Raw genomic sequence first — 16,759 nt, 5'->3', positions numbered from 1 at the left:
AAATATCATCCCTCACAAATACTAGGGCCCAGTTACACAAACACTAGCGATCGATCGTATATTTGGTTTTTACAATTGATTGTACATTGTAGTCATGGCAATCAGTCAATTAAAACTGTTCTACGATGATTTCTAAGGTTTGTGTTACAGGCCCCTGGTCATACAACCATGCAGAAGCAAACCACCAAGCAAGCATAATTAATTAAGTTCAACCTCTAAAATTAACGAAGGCAATCTAATTAACGTTGAATTATTATGAAGGCCAACAGAACTGGGGCCCGTTGCAGAAAGAGTTGCGTTTAAAACGCAAGTTAAAAAATCAACCTCAAGTACCAAATGCGCTCTGTTGAATGGTTGAAAATCAAATTGCGCATTATTTTTAGAGTTGCGATTGATTGCAACTCTTTCTGCAACGGGCCGATGTTCCTGGTGACCGCTCTAAAACCCTAAACAGTGCACAGGATAGCCCTATGGCATGAGCGGTTTGAAATACAGTGCGTATAAAAAAAAACGGGACCGTTTTGAAGTCTATAAAAAAATTGTTTCAAATTATTATATCTATATTTTGATGTTAATATATATGCTCTGAGATGTTATCTTTGAAATACCACTAAAAAAAATAATGTTGTTCATGCTTGAGCGACCACGGGACAATTTTGTTGGGGGTTCAAAAAAGGCTTGCGCCAAAATTGCAGAAATGAGACATTTGATGATTAGACTTTTGGCTAATCAGCAGACTTCCTCTTTATCTTTTCATTGTCTTTGCCATAATTTTCTAATTATGCTGTCAAATTTCGTTTACAAATTTATTTATTTACCTGAATTATTTTGTTTTTCAGTTAAAATTCTTTTAACTTTGAATTTTCCTTCATAAGTAAGAAGAAAATACTTTTTGTCTACCCAAGTAAGAAGATCTGCATTATTAATTGGGAGAATTTGTAATTATTCAAATCCTTTTATTATGTGAAACAAATTATGTTATGGTACCTATAAAAGACATGAATCCTATTTTCAAAGTGTTATTGAATCCTTCACCAAGTTTATGTGCTTGACAGGACAAACAGGAAAGGATTCATGTCTTTTAACGGCAATGGTGTATTGAGTCAATTTTGAAGGAGCAAGATATGGCAGATCGGGTAATGTATTAAACAGTTGTGAAGCCAAAGCAAAAATTTCCACTTTCTTTATTAAAATATAAAATTTTGTGATTTTGACATAATATTCAGAAAATGATATCATATTTCACTTTCTATGTTTTCTGTTATTTTCCTTTCCACTTTTTTCTTGGTCATGATTTTTTTTAATGGGGGGGGGGCACCCCAAGCCCCACCCATCAGTATGCCATTGTTCAAAGAAACCATATAACCTTTGTAGCACACAATCAAAGGATTTGAAGAAAAAAACACGCTCTCCCATACTTCGGTTTAAAAAAATTTTCTTGCTTAAAGAAAAGAAAGAATATTCAAAGCTAAAAGAAAACATATCAATTAAAAGGAACAACAGAACGATTCAAGCAAATAAGTAGATTTAGAAATGAATTTTGACCGCATAATTCAAAAATTATGGCAAAGATAATGAAAAGGTTAAGAAGAAGTCTACTCATTAGCAAAAAGTCCAACCATCATATTTATCATTTTATGCCATTTTGGCGCAAGCCTCTTTTTTAACCCCAGACAAAAACATTCCGTGTTCGCTCAAGCATGAACAAAATTTATTGTTTTAAATGGCATTTCAAAGATAAGATCTCAGAGCATCTATTAACATCAAAATATAGATATAATGATTTGAAACAAATTTTTTTAGACTTTTCAAAAATGTCCCGTTTTTTTTAATACGCACTGTATTACTAATTAAAATAATTCTGGAACGCCCTCTTATTTATTGACTGTATATAGTGCACATTATTTACAGTATGGAAGCCTAAAAGTGCCACCCAGATGTTTAATCATCTCGTCATGTCGAACTACAATCTAATCCTTGAAAAGATGATGAGATGGCAAGATCTCGGATCTCGTCATGTCTACATCCCATTTGAGAGATGATCAAATGACGAGATCTTGGGCGTTCTTTAACTGCTATATATAAGCCACCAGCATGCTCGGATAATAAAATGGTAATGGATCCAAGATCTTGTCATCTGATTATCTCTCCCACAGGATGTAGACATAACGAGATCCAAACATCTCGTAATATGAATATAGCTTCCACAAGATGTAGACATGACGAGAACCAAGATCTTGTCTATCTGATCATCTCTCCCACGGGATGTAGACATGACGAGATCTAAGATCTTGTCTATCTGATCATCTCTCCCACGGGATGTAGACATAACGAGATCCAAACATCTCGATCGTCATATGAATATAGCTCTCACAAGATGTAGACATGACGAGATCCAAAATCTCGTCATCTGATCATCTCCGCAAAAGTATGCATGACGAGATGATTATCTGAATACCTGGGTGGCACCTTTAAGCTTCTATAGAAACTGAAACAATACTTAGAAAAGATGATGAGACGGCAAGATAGTGGATCTAATACCATGTCTACATCCCGTTTGAGAGGTGATGAGATGACGAAATCTCCAATCAGATTCGATCATGTCTACATCCAGTTTGAGAGATGTAGATGAATGAATGACAAGAACAAGAAAATGGGCAGTAGACCAACTGGTTATGAGGCGAAATGATCATAGACGAAACGGTGATAATAGACGAAGTGATAATTAGACCAAATAAACGTTATTGGACCAAATGGTTGTTAGACGAAAAGTTGATGGACGGAATTGCATTAGACTAAATGAAGGTAGACCATGTGGTGAGTGGACGTGTTGGCAGTGGACGAATAGGCAATTTAACCTCACCCCTTGACATGGGCCTGTCTGATGGGTTGCACTTTTAAGCTTCCGTATTATCACTACCAACATTCTTGCTCACGTTGAATTAATCGAGAAGTCCCTGGTAACGTTTATCTGTTATTTTGCATTTTATTTACATGGATTTGTTATACATATGAACGGAAATTAAAATAAAATTTTGAATGATAATCATAATGATATATATTAAAAGGAATATTAAATTTTATGGAAGAGAGAAAACTGTGGTTTGGCACTGTGTATTTACGCACCTATCAATAAGTTCTTAATAGTTCTACGATATATATAAATATATTTACGTGAATAAAGGATGTATTGCAAGGAAATGCTCGTAATCTATTGCAAATTTCAGATACAAGTTTACAAGTGATATCAAGTAAGCATTTTTTGCTTATGCAAAAAGCAGACCATGCAATTGGGACCTGAAAATTCAGTGTCTTGAGATCAACTGCAAGTTTCTTGCAACACACTGATCGTAATCAAAGAGGGTGGGGGTGGGGTGGTGTACCTATAGATCAAGTTCACAAAGTAATATTGCTCTTAAGTTGTATGATTTCCAGTACTTTATTATTCCCCGATTAGAGATAGTAATAATTTAAACAATCATTGATCAGCGTTTCCTAAAATTCTCGACGACTGTGCTTGAAAACCGGCCGTAGATGGCGCATTAGTACTACGACAATTTTCCGTCGTGGAAATGGACGACGTCCGGATTGGACTGCTCTGAAATTTGTGCGTTTAACTACCGACTGCTCACAAAGAAAGGTAAAACGAATGTAAATACGAGGAAATTTGCCCATTTAACTATTTTAGAAGTTACCTAACGCATTTCCCCTTTCGAATATAAGAAGATATTGGTCAGAATGTACTGAGAAACAGTTATTGGTTGTCTGGAATACGGATTGAAATCTTTGTCTTTTTTTGTTCGGTCCCACTTGTTCATTTTTTTGATGTAGATCTTTAACAGTCGTTAGTCTACTCTCGGCAACACCCCTATATTACTTTATTAGTAATACTATTACCCGTGTTAAGAAACTTCTTCTTCTTTTGGAAACAGTACAGTCCACCGTCTGGTGAATTGTCGTACTGGTGAAGTGCAGCGTGCAAGTGTATGTACATTATCCGATAAAAAATGCCAAAAATTGCTTACACACTAACACAGCGTGCAAGTAAAAACAAGGACTCGAAACTGGGACTCGATTCACATGATTCACGCGCATTTGTGCCGCTTAGAACTAAGCATTAATATCACGAAATTGTTTTACTCTAGGCTACTAATTAAATGTATTCTACTAAATAAATTGATAATGTTTAAATCGGTACTCACCGGTTCACTCGTTGAATTTTAATTTTTATGTCTTTATGACAATTTCTTATTAAATTAAACTTAAAGACTTGCGACAAACGGTGTCGCGGTAGACAGCTACACATTCATCTTTATTTATAAATGGAGCGCCCCTTACGATAGTTGTTAACAATGCGGCCAAATCGTTAGGTTTTTTGCATTGTGTTTAAGGCGTTTTTTTTTTAAATAAATATTTTGTTAAATAGCGCCTTTTTTAGTTTATGTCAAGTTACCTCGAGCGAAGTTCGTGCGGGCTCCACTCCACTTCACTACCGCTCCACCTGCCCAAATTTCGAGTCCGTGAACTCGATCTGATATTCCGAGTGACAAAGGTGGGATTTTATGGGGCGGAAATATAAAATTCATGCAACATCACGATCTTTAAAGGAGAAATATATTGATTATGAATATGGCCTTATTATATATCAGTGGAAAGGTCATGATGTGGGGATTATCATGATTTGGTCATTCAAAAATAACGAAAGTAATACATAAAGTGGAAATCGCCAATTAAAAAGCGCTAAAATGCCTCTCCGAAATATGCCTCCGATCGGTCTCTGAATTGACTCGAATTTGATGACGTGTATGAGTGTACGAGAGACGTGATTGGCTCTCCCACGTCAAGCTCCACTTGCATGCAAAACCTGTTGCGAGGGAACGTTTTCTCCACACTTTCACTGAATACTTCGATCACGAAATGAAAGAAAACCCAGAAGTTTATCTAGATTTTGGATTTTCAAATTGATTTTGAAGATGAAGTTTCTAGCTCTAGTGACGTGGATGGAGGTAAATTAGGGGAATTACGTCTATGATGATGAGTCTGGCAATTCAACTTGCATGCCGATTCGCTACCAACTCATGCAGCTGCTAGTGCTAGCTGCACGTAGGCCTACCGCGGGCCAAAATAAATCCATGAAAATTCCAGTCTGACCATCCATACAGAGTCTCTTCCCTCTGTCAAGGCTCTAACGAAGGAAAATAATGATATAACTCTACTTACAAACAAGTGAATATATCCGAAAAGTTGCAGAGTTTCTTTTTTAAATTCCTCTTTTTAAATTTATTCATATTTTTTTTCTGAAGTGCCATTGCCATGGATAGATATGAACAAGGAGAACAATATACAAGAGACATAATTTAGGGTGCACAGTTATTGTGATTTTTTTGCAATTAAACAGCAGTTTATTTACAAAAAAAGTATGTGTGATACATTGCATAAAGTTCTATAAAGCACAAACATACTTTTCTCTCAAAGGATTAAAAGTGCAGCAAAGCTTCATGTGTATACCTATTATACAAAAGAAAGTATTTATTTCGATCTGACACAGCTTATAACTGATACTGATTGCTTCTTATTTAATGTTTTTAAATGTAGTGTTAAAACTATTTTTAGTTTACAAATTGTATTTATGAAACACTCTCAATATATTGATGCAGATGCACAATTTCTGTTTATACTTGTAGCACTGCAACTGAAAATGAAATGAGCCAACAGTGACTTAAAAAGAACTTTATAAGAGATATGTTTTAACAACAAATTGTGACTTTAACTGCATTGGTATTTCTTTCCCTTGTTGAAAGCATCCAATATTTGATAACAATGATTAACAACGTAAAATGATCTGTAGACAAATATTCGTTATCCATTTGACACGGAAATAGTAGTTCATGTAAATGATTAAAAAAAAACACACAAAAAAAATGCCAACAACCCTTTTATATTTTCTTGAAAACTGTCCCCTAAAACACTTGGATTTTCTATCAACAACACAAATTTCACAGGGAAAATTGTGCAAGTCTACTCATAAAAGTGGAGTAGGGGTATATTGTGTTAACTGCATATAGGCTACATGTAAATATATGTACATTTTTGGTTTGCAAGATTAACCTGATTTTATTGATTTAATTACTCATAATAGTTTTTAAATTTCTATTTTTCTTCATATACAGGACAATATTCCAGTGCAGATCCATGAGAGACGGTGCATGTAAACTTCCACGCATTGATGAGATCTTAAAAGCCATGCAGTGTATTCCGTGTTTCCTCCCATCTTACTTTGTGTAAGCTAGAGGTAGTCTGACGTGGTCTCCTTGGCATCCATGGCCTCTAGCCGCCGCTTTTATCCACAAACTGGTCGTATATTCATCTGTCGTTTCTGCTTCCACCCTTTCTGCAGCCAGCACAGACTGGAGACCCACGAACGCATCCACACTGGCAAGAAGCTTCACCAGTGTCCCCTCTGTTACAGAGCATTCTCACAAGCCATGTACCTAAGATTCCACCTTGAACAGATCCATGGTGGATCGCAGGAGCAGGTAGAAGTCCATGTCCATTCAACTTCAAGTTTGCAAAGCCAAACTGGTACAGTTCTTGATGCGGTTGTTGGTGGAGGTGTATCAGGAACGCCGCATTTCAATAGCGGTAATGGTATTGAGCAGGAGACATCCGATGACTTTGCAACAAGGAATCCACCCTTAGGGGAGAGTAGTATGGTCCCTGATGGTGCATTGGCTGCAGAGATTAGAACAAGGCAACCAAAAGAGGAAAATGATACGCAGCATGAACTTTCTCCTGAAGGCAGGAGACCTGATTCTGGAAGCAACAATGATGGTCATGAATCTCCCTGTGATATTAAAGAGGAGATAGTAATCCAAATCGATAATGGGAACAATCAACTTGAACAATCATCTCTAGAATCTTTAGGGGATCTCATGGACCTTGCCCCACTCTTCTTCGTTGAGGACATCCCTGTTGGCACCACGGACCAGTCAATGTCTTCTATCAATATCCCCAGTGATGGATGCATCATGCAAATGCCACCACAGTCCAGTTCTTCGGCTCAGGAAGATCCTGGCGTTGTCAAGGTCATGGCCAAAGACACCACTAGCTTTTCATCCCAGGAAGATCCTGGTCATGTAAAGGTCATGGACAAGGACTTTACTAGCTCTTCATCCCAGGAAGATCCTGGCATTGTAAAGGTCATGGACAAGGACACCACTAGCTCTTTATCCCAGGAAGATCCTGGCATCGTTGAGGTCATTATCAAGGACACCACCAACTCTTTATCCCAGAAAGATCCTGGCCTTGTCAAGGTCATAGTCAAGGATACCATTAGCTGTTCATCTGAGGAACATCCTGGCCTTTTTGAGGTTAAGGTTGGAGACACCTCAAGCTCTTCATCACAGGAAAACTCAGTCCTTATCCAGGTCAAGATTGAGGACACCCCTAGCTCTGACCAACAGCCCACCAGCTCAGACAAGACAGCCTTTCCGATCAAAGCTAAAGCTGATGGAATAGAGACACGTATTCCAAGAAAGATTCGGAAGCAACAGACTCCTCAGAGGACGATCTTCGATGATGAGGAGTCAATGGCTCTAGCACTTTCTCCTGAATCTATGTTGGTGGAAGATGCAGAGAGGGATCCAGAAGAGAATGTTGTGCCTGGAGATGGAATGGGTAGGATATTTCATTTTTGGAGGGGGGGGGGGGGGTGAGTTCTGGTAGGTGATGTAAGGCTAGAAATTTGAGCGCCCCGTTTGGTGTTTCATAAAGCTGTTCTGAAGTTACCTATGACCTTTATACCCATGTAATGATCTTTCTTTGTGCCAGATCAGATCCTTATTGATATTAATTTAAAAATATTTAAAAATTAAAATTCTTGTTAACAAGCATTGGAATGTGTTTTTTTTAATGAAGTTTTTATGAGGAAATAGAAATACACACCATTTTTGTTAACACAGAAAATCTCATTGTGGACAAGAAAGTGTCCACAGTTGTGCATAAATTAAAGATGTTGTCATGAAAATGGCATGTAGAAGGGTAAACCAGTGGAAACAATCAAAATTTACCAATAATGAATTAACCCTATCTAGGCCGGGGTATTTCGGGAGTTCATATGGCCGGGGGGGCCCCCCCCCCCCTTGAGATCTCGGCTGTTGGCTGTGCGATCGCACCGAAAATTAGCACGCAGTTGTCTGGGACATATCTACAAAATTGTATAGTAATTTTTCATACAAATTGCAAAGTGATTATGCTTATTTATGCATAATTAGTATGCGAAATCATACTTTTCCCTCTAACTCCCTAATTAAAGCTCCAAATATTCTTATTTTTGGTTTAGAAACTCTTTGTTGTGTTTTTAGCAAGTGTACATGAAAAAAAATTGCGATATCAGATCAATTTCTTATGTATTATATATTTTTTTGCAATTTCTTATGTATTTTTTGTTTTTTGGACCTTTTGTTTTTCATTGTTTTTTCTATGAAATTTGTTGGGGACTCTTCTGAGATCATAAACAGCATTAAATAAATACATTTGGACCAGCAAAACTAAAAATAATTTTGGTTGAAAACACAATTTGCATTGACTTTATACACAAAATCACGTTTTTGAGCAATTTTTGGTCTGACATGCACTTACATAATGTTGCATAATTTTGGAACCGCGTACCTGGGTGACGTGAAACTGGTCTCAAAAGTTGCGCAAGACTTGAAAGTAAAAAGTCAGTGAGTGGCGCGGTCAAAAAATTTTGCACGCCGAATATATTGCGTGAATCATGGATAGGGTTAAAGAACATGACATATACATACATATGTAGGAAGTTAGCTGAAATATTTTGTTGCTATTTATTGGCATATTTAACACTATTGTTTTCCCCAGAATACAGTCAGGTACATGATTGGAATTATAGATTTATAAATAATATTCCATAATGTTAAGCAATGACACAGAACATGTATTTTCTGTGTAGATAGGTAAATTTTGCCCCACCTAATATTAAAGATTGATCATATCTGTACAACCAAGTATATGAAACCTTAAAAAGGACTGATAGCATTGGCAGAGAATCTCTGGTAATAATAACATTCAGACACAGTGTGTATTCATTTGTGTTTTTATGCTTTCTTATCGGTGTTTCTGTAGGTGTCATTACCACAGAGAACAAGTCCCATACATTGACATCCGTTGTGCTACAGGAGGAGTTGAAGCGATCATCTAGCCCGAAGGACCACTCAGATACTGCCCAACATATCCAAAGTTCTTGCCAAGTGCCATCTGACCATGGACCTTCAGCTGATAATGCTGGTGATAGTAAGAGAATAGGTAACATGTCACAGTCTCCACAATTTAACCTAGATGATACCAAAAACAAATCCGATGGGTCGAATTCTGTTCTGCTTAACCCTTCAAATCTAGGGGAGAGTGGTAACAATAATGCTGGTGGTTGTGTCCTGCCTGAGGTCTCAAGAAAGAGAAAGAGACTGACGTGTGAGCTCTGCGGTAAAACATTTACGGGTACTCTGTTTCTCAGATCTCATTTCAGAGTTGAGCACGGGGCAGAAATTATAGGTATTGATAGCGATGACGATTGCTCGCTTGATGGGGAAGAGGGAAAAGAAAAAGGTGAAAGTAATGGTGTATCCCAATTCCCAAAGACCCCGAAACTCAAAAAATGTGATGATTCAAAACCTATGAAAAGGGGAAGAGGCAGACCTAAAGGCTCTAAAAATAAGGCTAAAGAATCTCCCAAAACTGTCTCTGCGCAACCTGGCCACAAGAAGTCAAAGATGGTAGTCAAAATAAAACAAATGGTGGCTCAAAAGGCTTCTCCTGATCCCGTCAACCCAAAGAAAAGAGGCCGACCTCCGAAGTATAAAGTTCCTGTTTCTTCACCCCTTGAGGTGAAATCGCAAAACGGCAACTCGGCGCGAGCGAAAATTTCCCGTGCCACAGCCAGTAAGGCTGTTGACAAATCTGTCATTGACCCTTCTATCATAAAACGGCAGAGTATCACTAATGAGGACTTGGAGCCTTTCATAGAAAATAAAATAAAGAAGGAAAGAAAGGGACCAAACTCCATATCTGGAGGTTTCAGAGGTTTCAAATGTGATTTGTGTGAAAAAGTGTTTATTAACAAGAGCGATCTCAATCGCCACATTCGATCCCACACCGGTGAGCAACCGTACGCCTGTTCCACTTGCGGGAGAAGGTTTGGTGATTACGCACATCTTCGGGACCATCAAAAGCTACATTCTGACGTGAAAGCGTACGAATGTAAAATATGCGGCAAGAGGTTCGCCCAATCAGGTGGGCTTTATTCACATTCCCGTACGCACGAGGAAAGGAAATACGGTTGCAAGGTGTGTTCGAAGAAATTCACGCGCAAGAGCGATGTGCAGAGGCACCTGCGAACCCACTCGGACCTCAAACCGTTCAAATGTACTCTCTGCGAACAGGGCTTCAACACAGAACAGTCGCTGAAAGACCATGCTAAGTTGCATTCCGAGGAGAGGAAGTTTGCGTGCAAAGAATGCGGCGCAAGGTTTGCTGGTCGGAACGGCCTGCACTCGCATTTCAAAACACATCTTGAGAAGGGATACGAGTGTAAGACGTGCTCAAAGTCGTTTTCCAGAAATTCTGACTGGCACAGGCATATGAAAACTCATAAAAAATAATAACATGCATGTGGAAATAATGTCTAGAGTGTACTCGTTGCCTATTTCAGCCAGTTGTGCTTGCTCAAAGCCTGCTGGAATTTATTAAAAAATAAATTGTAAGTGTATCAATTAATTTCCTTTTACACCTGTATGTCTTTTGACAACCAGTTATGGACCTTCTTTGTATGCTGCCAATAACAAAAGTAACAGAAAAAAAAAGAGAGAAGACTAAAAAAAATTTGGCAACATATTGCCAAGTTTTGTGGTTTTGAGTTCAAATATGATAATCAAATCTGAATGTGAAACATTGGAGGATTATGGAATAATGTTCAAACTTCTACCTACCCTAACAATTATTTGAAAGCTCTCCTCAAATAATTGTTCAGTTTGGTAGAAGATGAAACATTTATGTTATCATCCCCAACTGATGAACGTTTTCTGTATCATTGGAGGATTACATGTATTACTAAAAAAATATGAAGAAAAAAAACTTCAGTAATGTGCCAATATGAACATCAATTTGACCACTTGACTTGTGAATTAGCATTTGATCATGAGGTGCATCTTAGAGAAATTTTAATAGGCGCTATATAAATATTGAATTATTATTATTATCATTATTAAAGTTATATTTCTGCCCTGTTGGCATGTTGAAGAACTACATGTGTTGTGTATATGTTGGGGGAGGAGGCGGGGGGGGGGGGGACTTCGCATTTATTTCATGTTTTAAAAGACGTTTACCTCTTCAAACTGCCTACTGGAATTATCTGGCGCCAGGCTGAAGTTTTAAAGAGCCTACACGAATTATCAACGTCAGTAGTCAACAAGTTAATGGATTGCCTTCTGGAACCAGGGGCCTGTTTCATAAAACTGTTCGTAAGGTACAAATGACTTTACGCACGACTGGTGACCATTTCTTGTTCTAAATGATATTCCTATGTAACTGATTTAGCGCCTGAGAACAGGTTCCAATCGTGCGTAAACCAGTGCGTAACATTAAGAACAGGTGGGTGTTTCATCAAGCTGTTCGTAAATTACAAGCGACTTTGCGAATGACTGATGATCTTGTGGTTAATTACTTGCACCAACTTTTCATTGGTGTTGATTTAGATCTCCAATCTTTTGTTAAGTCATTCTTAGAGCTCTTACAAAGCGCTTTATGAGACACCCACCTGGTGGCCCCTTGCTCTACAAAGCCAAATGGAATTATGCCAGTCAACAGGTTCACCCATTGCTCACGGGAACAGTGGGGTCTCTATATATAACACCTACTTATAACATAATTACAGAATTCACTGGTTAATAGGCAGTTCTCAGTAATTTTGTTCTGGGGAGCGTTTCATGAAAGGACTTGTCGGACGTTTTATCAGACAAGTCCGGTTTTATCCGACAGTTACCATAGTAACAGTGCCTCTCAGCCAATCAAAATTAAGGAAAGTTATCAGATCTGACAACTTGTCAGACAAAAACATTGATGAAACGCTCCCCAGAACCTCAGACCTCATGGTTTACAGCCCATACACCTAACCTCTTGACATGCACATACATTGTAGGCCTGAGTGTTCAACTTGAACAATTAATGCATTCGAACAGTTTAGCAACAATCGACAACCAAATACAACTTCATACACTAATCTAATGCTTCACAAGATGTTGATTATTGATTTGAGATGTTTGATTTTCAAAAGTATCGATATTTGAAAACAAAGCGCAAGATGAAATGCTAAGAATTCCAAACTTCCCTAGACGTGAAAATGACACATTGCATGCATCATTCATTTAAGCTCTTTTGATATATATACATGCATTAGGCACTGTACTGGGACTCTCAACTGACTTTCTTGCTTTTCTCAAATGGTTGATTTAGTTCGCTGCACCGTACTGTAAAGCAACACTTTGAGATTTAATAAGCCTTTTAGTTAGAAGGACTGTTGGTAATTGAGGATTTTTTTAGGACAGCTGGGCGGGCCCCAAGGTCTATTCCCTTGGATCCCTTGTGCTGATACAAGCCCTTTTCTCATGCATACTTGTGTTGTATTGCAGCTCACCACCCAAAACAATCACTTATTTGTGATGGTATTGTAACACAGGAAAACCTACAGAATGTGTGCATTGTATTTTATGTAGAAAATGACAATATTCAATAGTTTGTAAGATTGTCAAAATTGTGTTGTCTGACTTTTAAAAAATTCTACATTAAAGGACTAGTCCAACCCAACAAAAAGTTGATTGGAAGAAAAAGAGAAAAATCCAACAAGCATAACATTGAAAATTTCATCAAAATCGAATGTAAAATAAGACAGTTCTGAAATTTAAAAGTTTCGCTTGATTTCACAAAATAGTTATTTGCACATCCTGGTCGGAATGCAAATGAGGAGACTGATGTTATCATCCACTCACTATATCTTTTGTATTTTTTTACATGAAATATGGATTATTCTAATTTTCTCCTCATTGTCAAGTGAAACAATGATTAATTCCTCCCTGGACATGTGGAATTAGCATTGTTTAATACTATATGGTTCAGTCAAGTTGGTCCTTATTGTCAAATCTGTAAAAAATTAAATATTGTATAATTCAAACAAATTAAAACAAACAAAATAGTGACTGACATCATCGACCGTCTCATTTGCTTGTCACTGAGTTGTGCATATCACTGTTTTGTAAAAAAATAAGCGAAAATTTAAGATGTCATAACTTTCTTATTTTACATCCAATTTTGATGAAATTTTCAGCATTATGCTAGTTTGATTTTTCCCTATTTATTCAAATCAACATTTTTCTGGGGTTTTCTTGACCTTTAATCACTTTTATACTAAACAATTACTGCTTGGGTTTGTCTGCCCTTTCAATGCAGTTGAACCAGTGCAGTGGCCATCTCTTAATCTAGCTGCCACTTGCATATCGTGACTAATAAAGCTAATGTGTACATACATGTATATGTGTAAATGCTTTTACAATGAACATGTATTTATAAGAAAATACAGGCTAATAGTAGCATAGCAGAAGTGTAGAAGTTCTTTTAAAGTTTTTTTATATTTAATTTTTCTTAACAGAGCAGCGTTATTCTTCATGTATTGTAATGTAGTTCATTTATTATCTTTTTTAGTATAATATGAGCGGTCTACAGCTTTGATTATAGGTTTTGCTGAATCGATCCAAGGAAGTATTAATCAAAATCGTTATTCGTGCACGTTTGTCAGTGTTTTTGTAGCTGAGACCTGGAGTTTCGAATCACAACGCCACAGGAGAAATCTTTCTTTCTCCAATAGAACGTGAACACATGGCTCGGTCCCAAGATTAAGGCTGGCAAAGTTGGCTTCGATGCCGGCCTCTACTTCACCCCTGACATGTATCTCTTACCTTTTTAGTGTTTTTCTTCCTTGCAATAAGGCTTTGGACTGTAAACAATATTTGTACATTGATAATGTTCGGTGCTTATAAATTGTACAACTGAATAGATGAGTTCATTAGAATTGAAGCCCTGTACAGTTTGTATTGTCTTTCTTTACAAGAAGCACATTTGCTGAGCATTGGTAGTGCTGCTAATGATGAGGAGAAGAATGATTATCTAGGATGATTAAAGTACAGTATTTAGATTTGATGATGATGATGATCGCTGTCGTAGTAATGATGATGATGATGGTGGTGGTGGTAGTAATAGTAATGATGATGGTGATGATGATAATGGTGATGACGATGAGGATGGAGGTAGTAATGGTGATGATGATGGTGGTGGTGGTAGTAATAGCTGTGATGATGGTGATGATGATGATGGAGTTAGTAATGGTGGTGATGATGATGTTGGTGATGATGTCAACTATATATAGAATTATAACAGAATAAGTGTATGAAGAATCATGGTGATGATGTTGATGTATGTGATGAGTGTGTTGGGCGCGTCGTGGTCTAATTAGTAGGGGAGAGAGATAGGGTTCCCATGCACCCGAATGATATATTTTTTTAACCTAAATTTTTGTAATCCTTAAGATGTCTAGTGAATGAATTTTGATGTTCCCAAAACGAAATATTGTCCCATGGGGTTCAAATTCAAGATGGCGTCCAAAATGGCCGCCATATTCATGGGATTTGGATTTTCGTACATAGATTCCGACACAAACATTCATTTGCCACAAAATTGGTGTCATATGAAAGATAAATAAATTTTCTACAAGTTGATACTATTCATGGGTGATGAAATGGTAATTCGGCTGAGATTTTAATGAGAAAAGTACAATTTTGAGAATTTTTTCCAAAAAATTGAAAATTTGTGAAATACATGATTTACCATAAATCTAAGGAAAATAAAGGAATCGCCTCGAAAACTTTTGGAAAACTTTCCTAATATACAATTATTAAGTGGACGAAATTCCAAATTGATATCATTATTAGTCACAAACTTATTATGTCTCAAACTTGAAAATTCAATTTTCAGAAATTTAGCTTTTTTTACTGCATATCGGAGACTTGGATATATTAATGTATATTGTCACATTTTCAACCCAGAAAATGGAAAAAGGCCTTCATAAAATGCAAAATTATATATTATTTTGTTGGTAGAATTTACTACAATCCCTTTATTCTTCGATTTCAAGTCGGTTGATATAGTTTTTTAAAGAATTAAGACTTTTGGCCAAAATTTGTATGTTTTTGTTAAAAAAAATTGCACATGCACTGTTATTGATCAGATTTATTATGAATATCAGTAATAAATGCACAATCTCAACATTCGATATGAAAGAGGATGTATCAACGAGAATATTTGCAGGCTTCATGCCACCATAAGTATCTTCATTTGCTTCAAATAGAAGGAAAATATGCTGAATGTATTGAGCGATTTTGCACTAAAGTGAGGCCAAAAAGCAACCTAAGTGTGGCAGTCACATCCATGAAAACGATTGCAAAGTGATGAATGGGATGTCATTCAAATAATACAATAGCTTGGATCAGCCTCTCGCATCGATTGTGTAGGTATGACTAACACACCGTAATGTCCAGTATGTAATGTGCATGGTAATAGAAATGTATCTGATTCAGAAGGATGCAAAGACAAAAAAGGTGTTTCTGTTACATTATAAAGAAATTTATTAAATATTGTCTCTTGGAAACAGTTATAAGATACACTAGCACTGCAGGTAATAAAGGTGAAGTTCTTACACATCAATACACAGCTCAAAGGAATATGTCGAAGCTACCCCCACTTTATCTGTATTTTGAATCTATGACCCGTATTCCTAAATCAGGTTTATCTTCGAACACAAAATTAGTGTCATATGAAATATGAATAAATTTTCTACAAGTTGGTATTATTCATAGGTGATGAAAAGGTAATTCGGCTGATCTTAATAAGAAAAGTGCATTTTGAAATTGTTTTCCCCAAAAATGAAAATTTGCAAAATACTTGATTTACCATGTATCTAAGAAAAATAAAGGAATTACCTTGAAACTTTCTAGAAAACTTTCCTAATATACAATTATTAAGAAATTTATTTTTTTTACTGCATTTTACAGACTTAAATTACTATATTGTCATTATCTTTACCACCCCTTTTCACCACATTGATAAGTTTTTCTAACCTTCACCTTTTCAATCCTGGAGTCGTATACTGAATGAATTCATTTTGATGTTCTGAAAACTTTAATATTGTCCCTTGGCCGCCACTTTGACGGCCATCTTGGATTCTGACAAAAGAACTCTTACAAATATTTTGAGGGTGTTCTGAGTATGATAAATTAATTGAGTGGGTTATCTTTATTCTTTACAATTTAAATCAAACAATTCTGATATATTAAAGTGCCAAAAATGACAAAAACCTCTTTCTGTTGACCAATGTAAAGAAGGGGAAGGCATTTTTGGAACATTGAGATGTGTATGGCTGTGTTATTAATCTATTTAATATTTTCAAAAGTAGAAAATGTGGTGACGAATCAGTACCACGGAAAAGGCCTCCTGTAAATTGCATTTTACAACTTCCAACAATTAACTTATATCATGTCAAAATGCAAGCTTTGTGGTTCTTAGGGAGGACTTTGACAAACAGGCAGTCAATCTTAGAAGTCATTGGCAGGCTCATGTGCCACATTTGGGCGATCTTTTTGAG

General features: G+C 36.8%; 1 protein-coding gene across 1 annotated transcript; it reads left to right on the top strand.

The window, feature by feature from the left end:
• The first annotated feature begins 3,536 nt into the window (after positions 1-3,536).
• LOC129266215 (zinc finger protein 37-like) lies at positions 3,537-14,139 on the top strand. Its single transcript, XM_054904049.2, has 3 exons — positions 3,537-3,640; positions 6,171-7,677; positions 9,145-14,139. Exons 2-3 carry the CDS (start codon positions 6,321-6,323, stop codon positions 10,674-10,676), a joined length of 2,889 nt encoding a protein of 962 aa, XP_054760024.2. The 5' UTR covers positions 3,537-3,640; positions 6,171-6,320; the 3' UTR covers positions 10,677-14,139.
• The last annotated feature ends 2,620 nt before the right edge of the window (positions 14,140-16,759 follow it).

Source organism: Lytechinus pictus, chromosome 8 (assembly GCF_037042905.1).
Source record: "Lytechinus pictus isolate F3 Inbred chromosome 8, Lp3.0, whole genome shotgun sequence".
NCBI lineage: Eukaryota > Metazoa > Echinodermata > Echinoidea > Temnopleuroida > Toxopneustidae > Lytechinus > Lytechinus pictus.
Note: the sequence above shows the minus strand (reverse complement) of the source record. Positions and strands in the feature narration are given on the sequence as shown.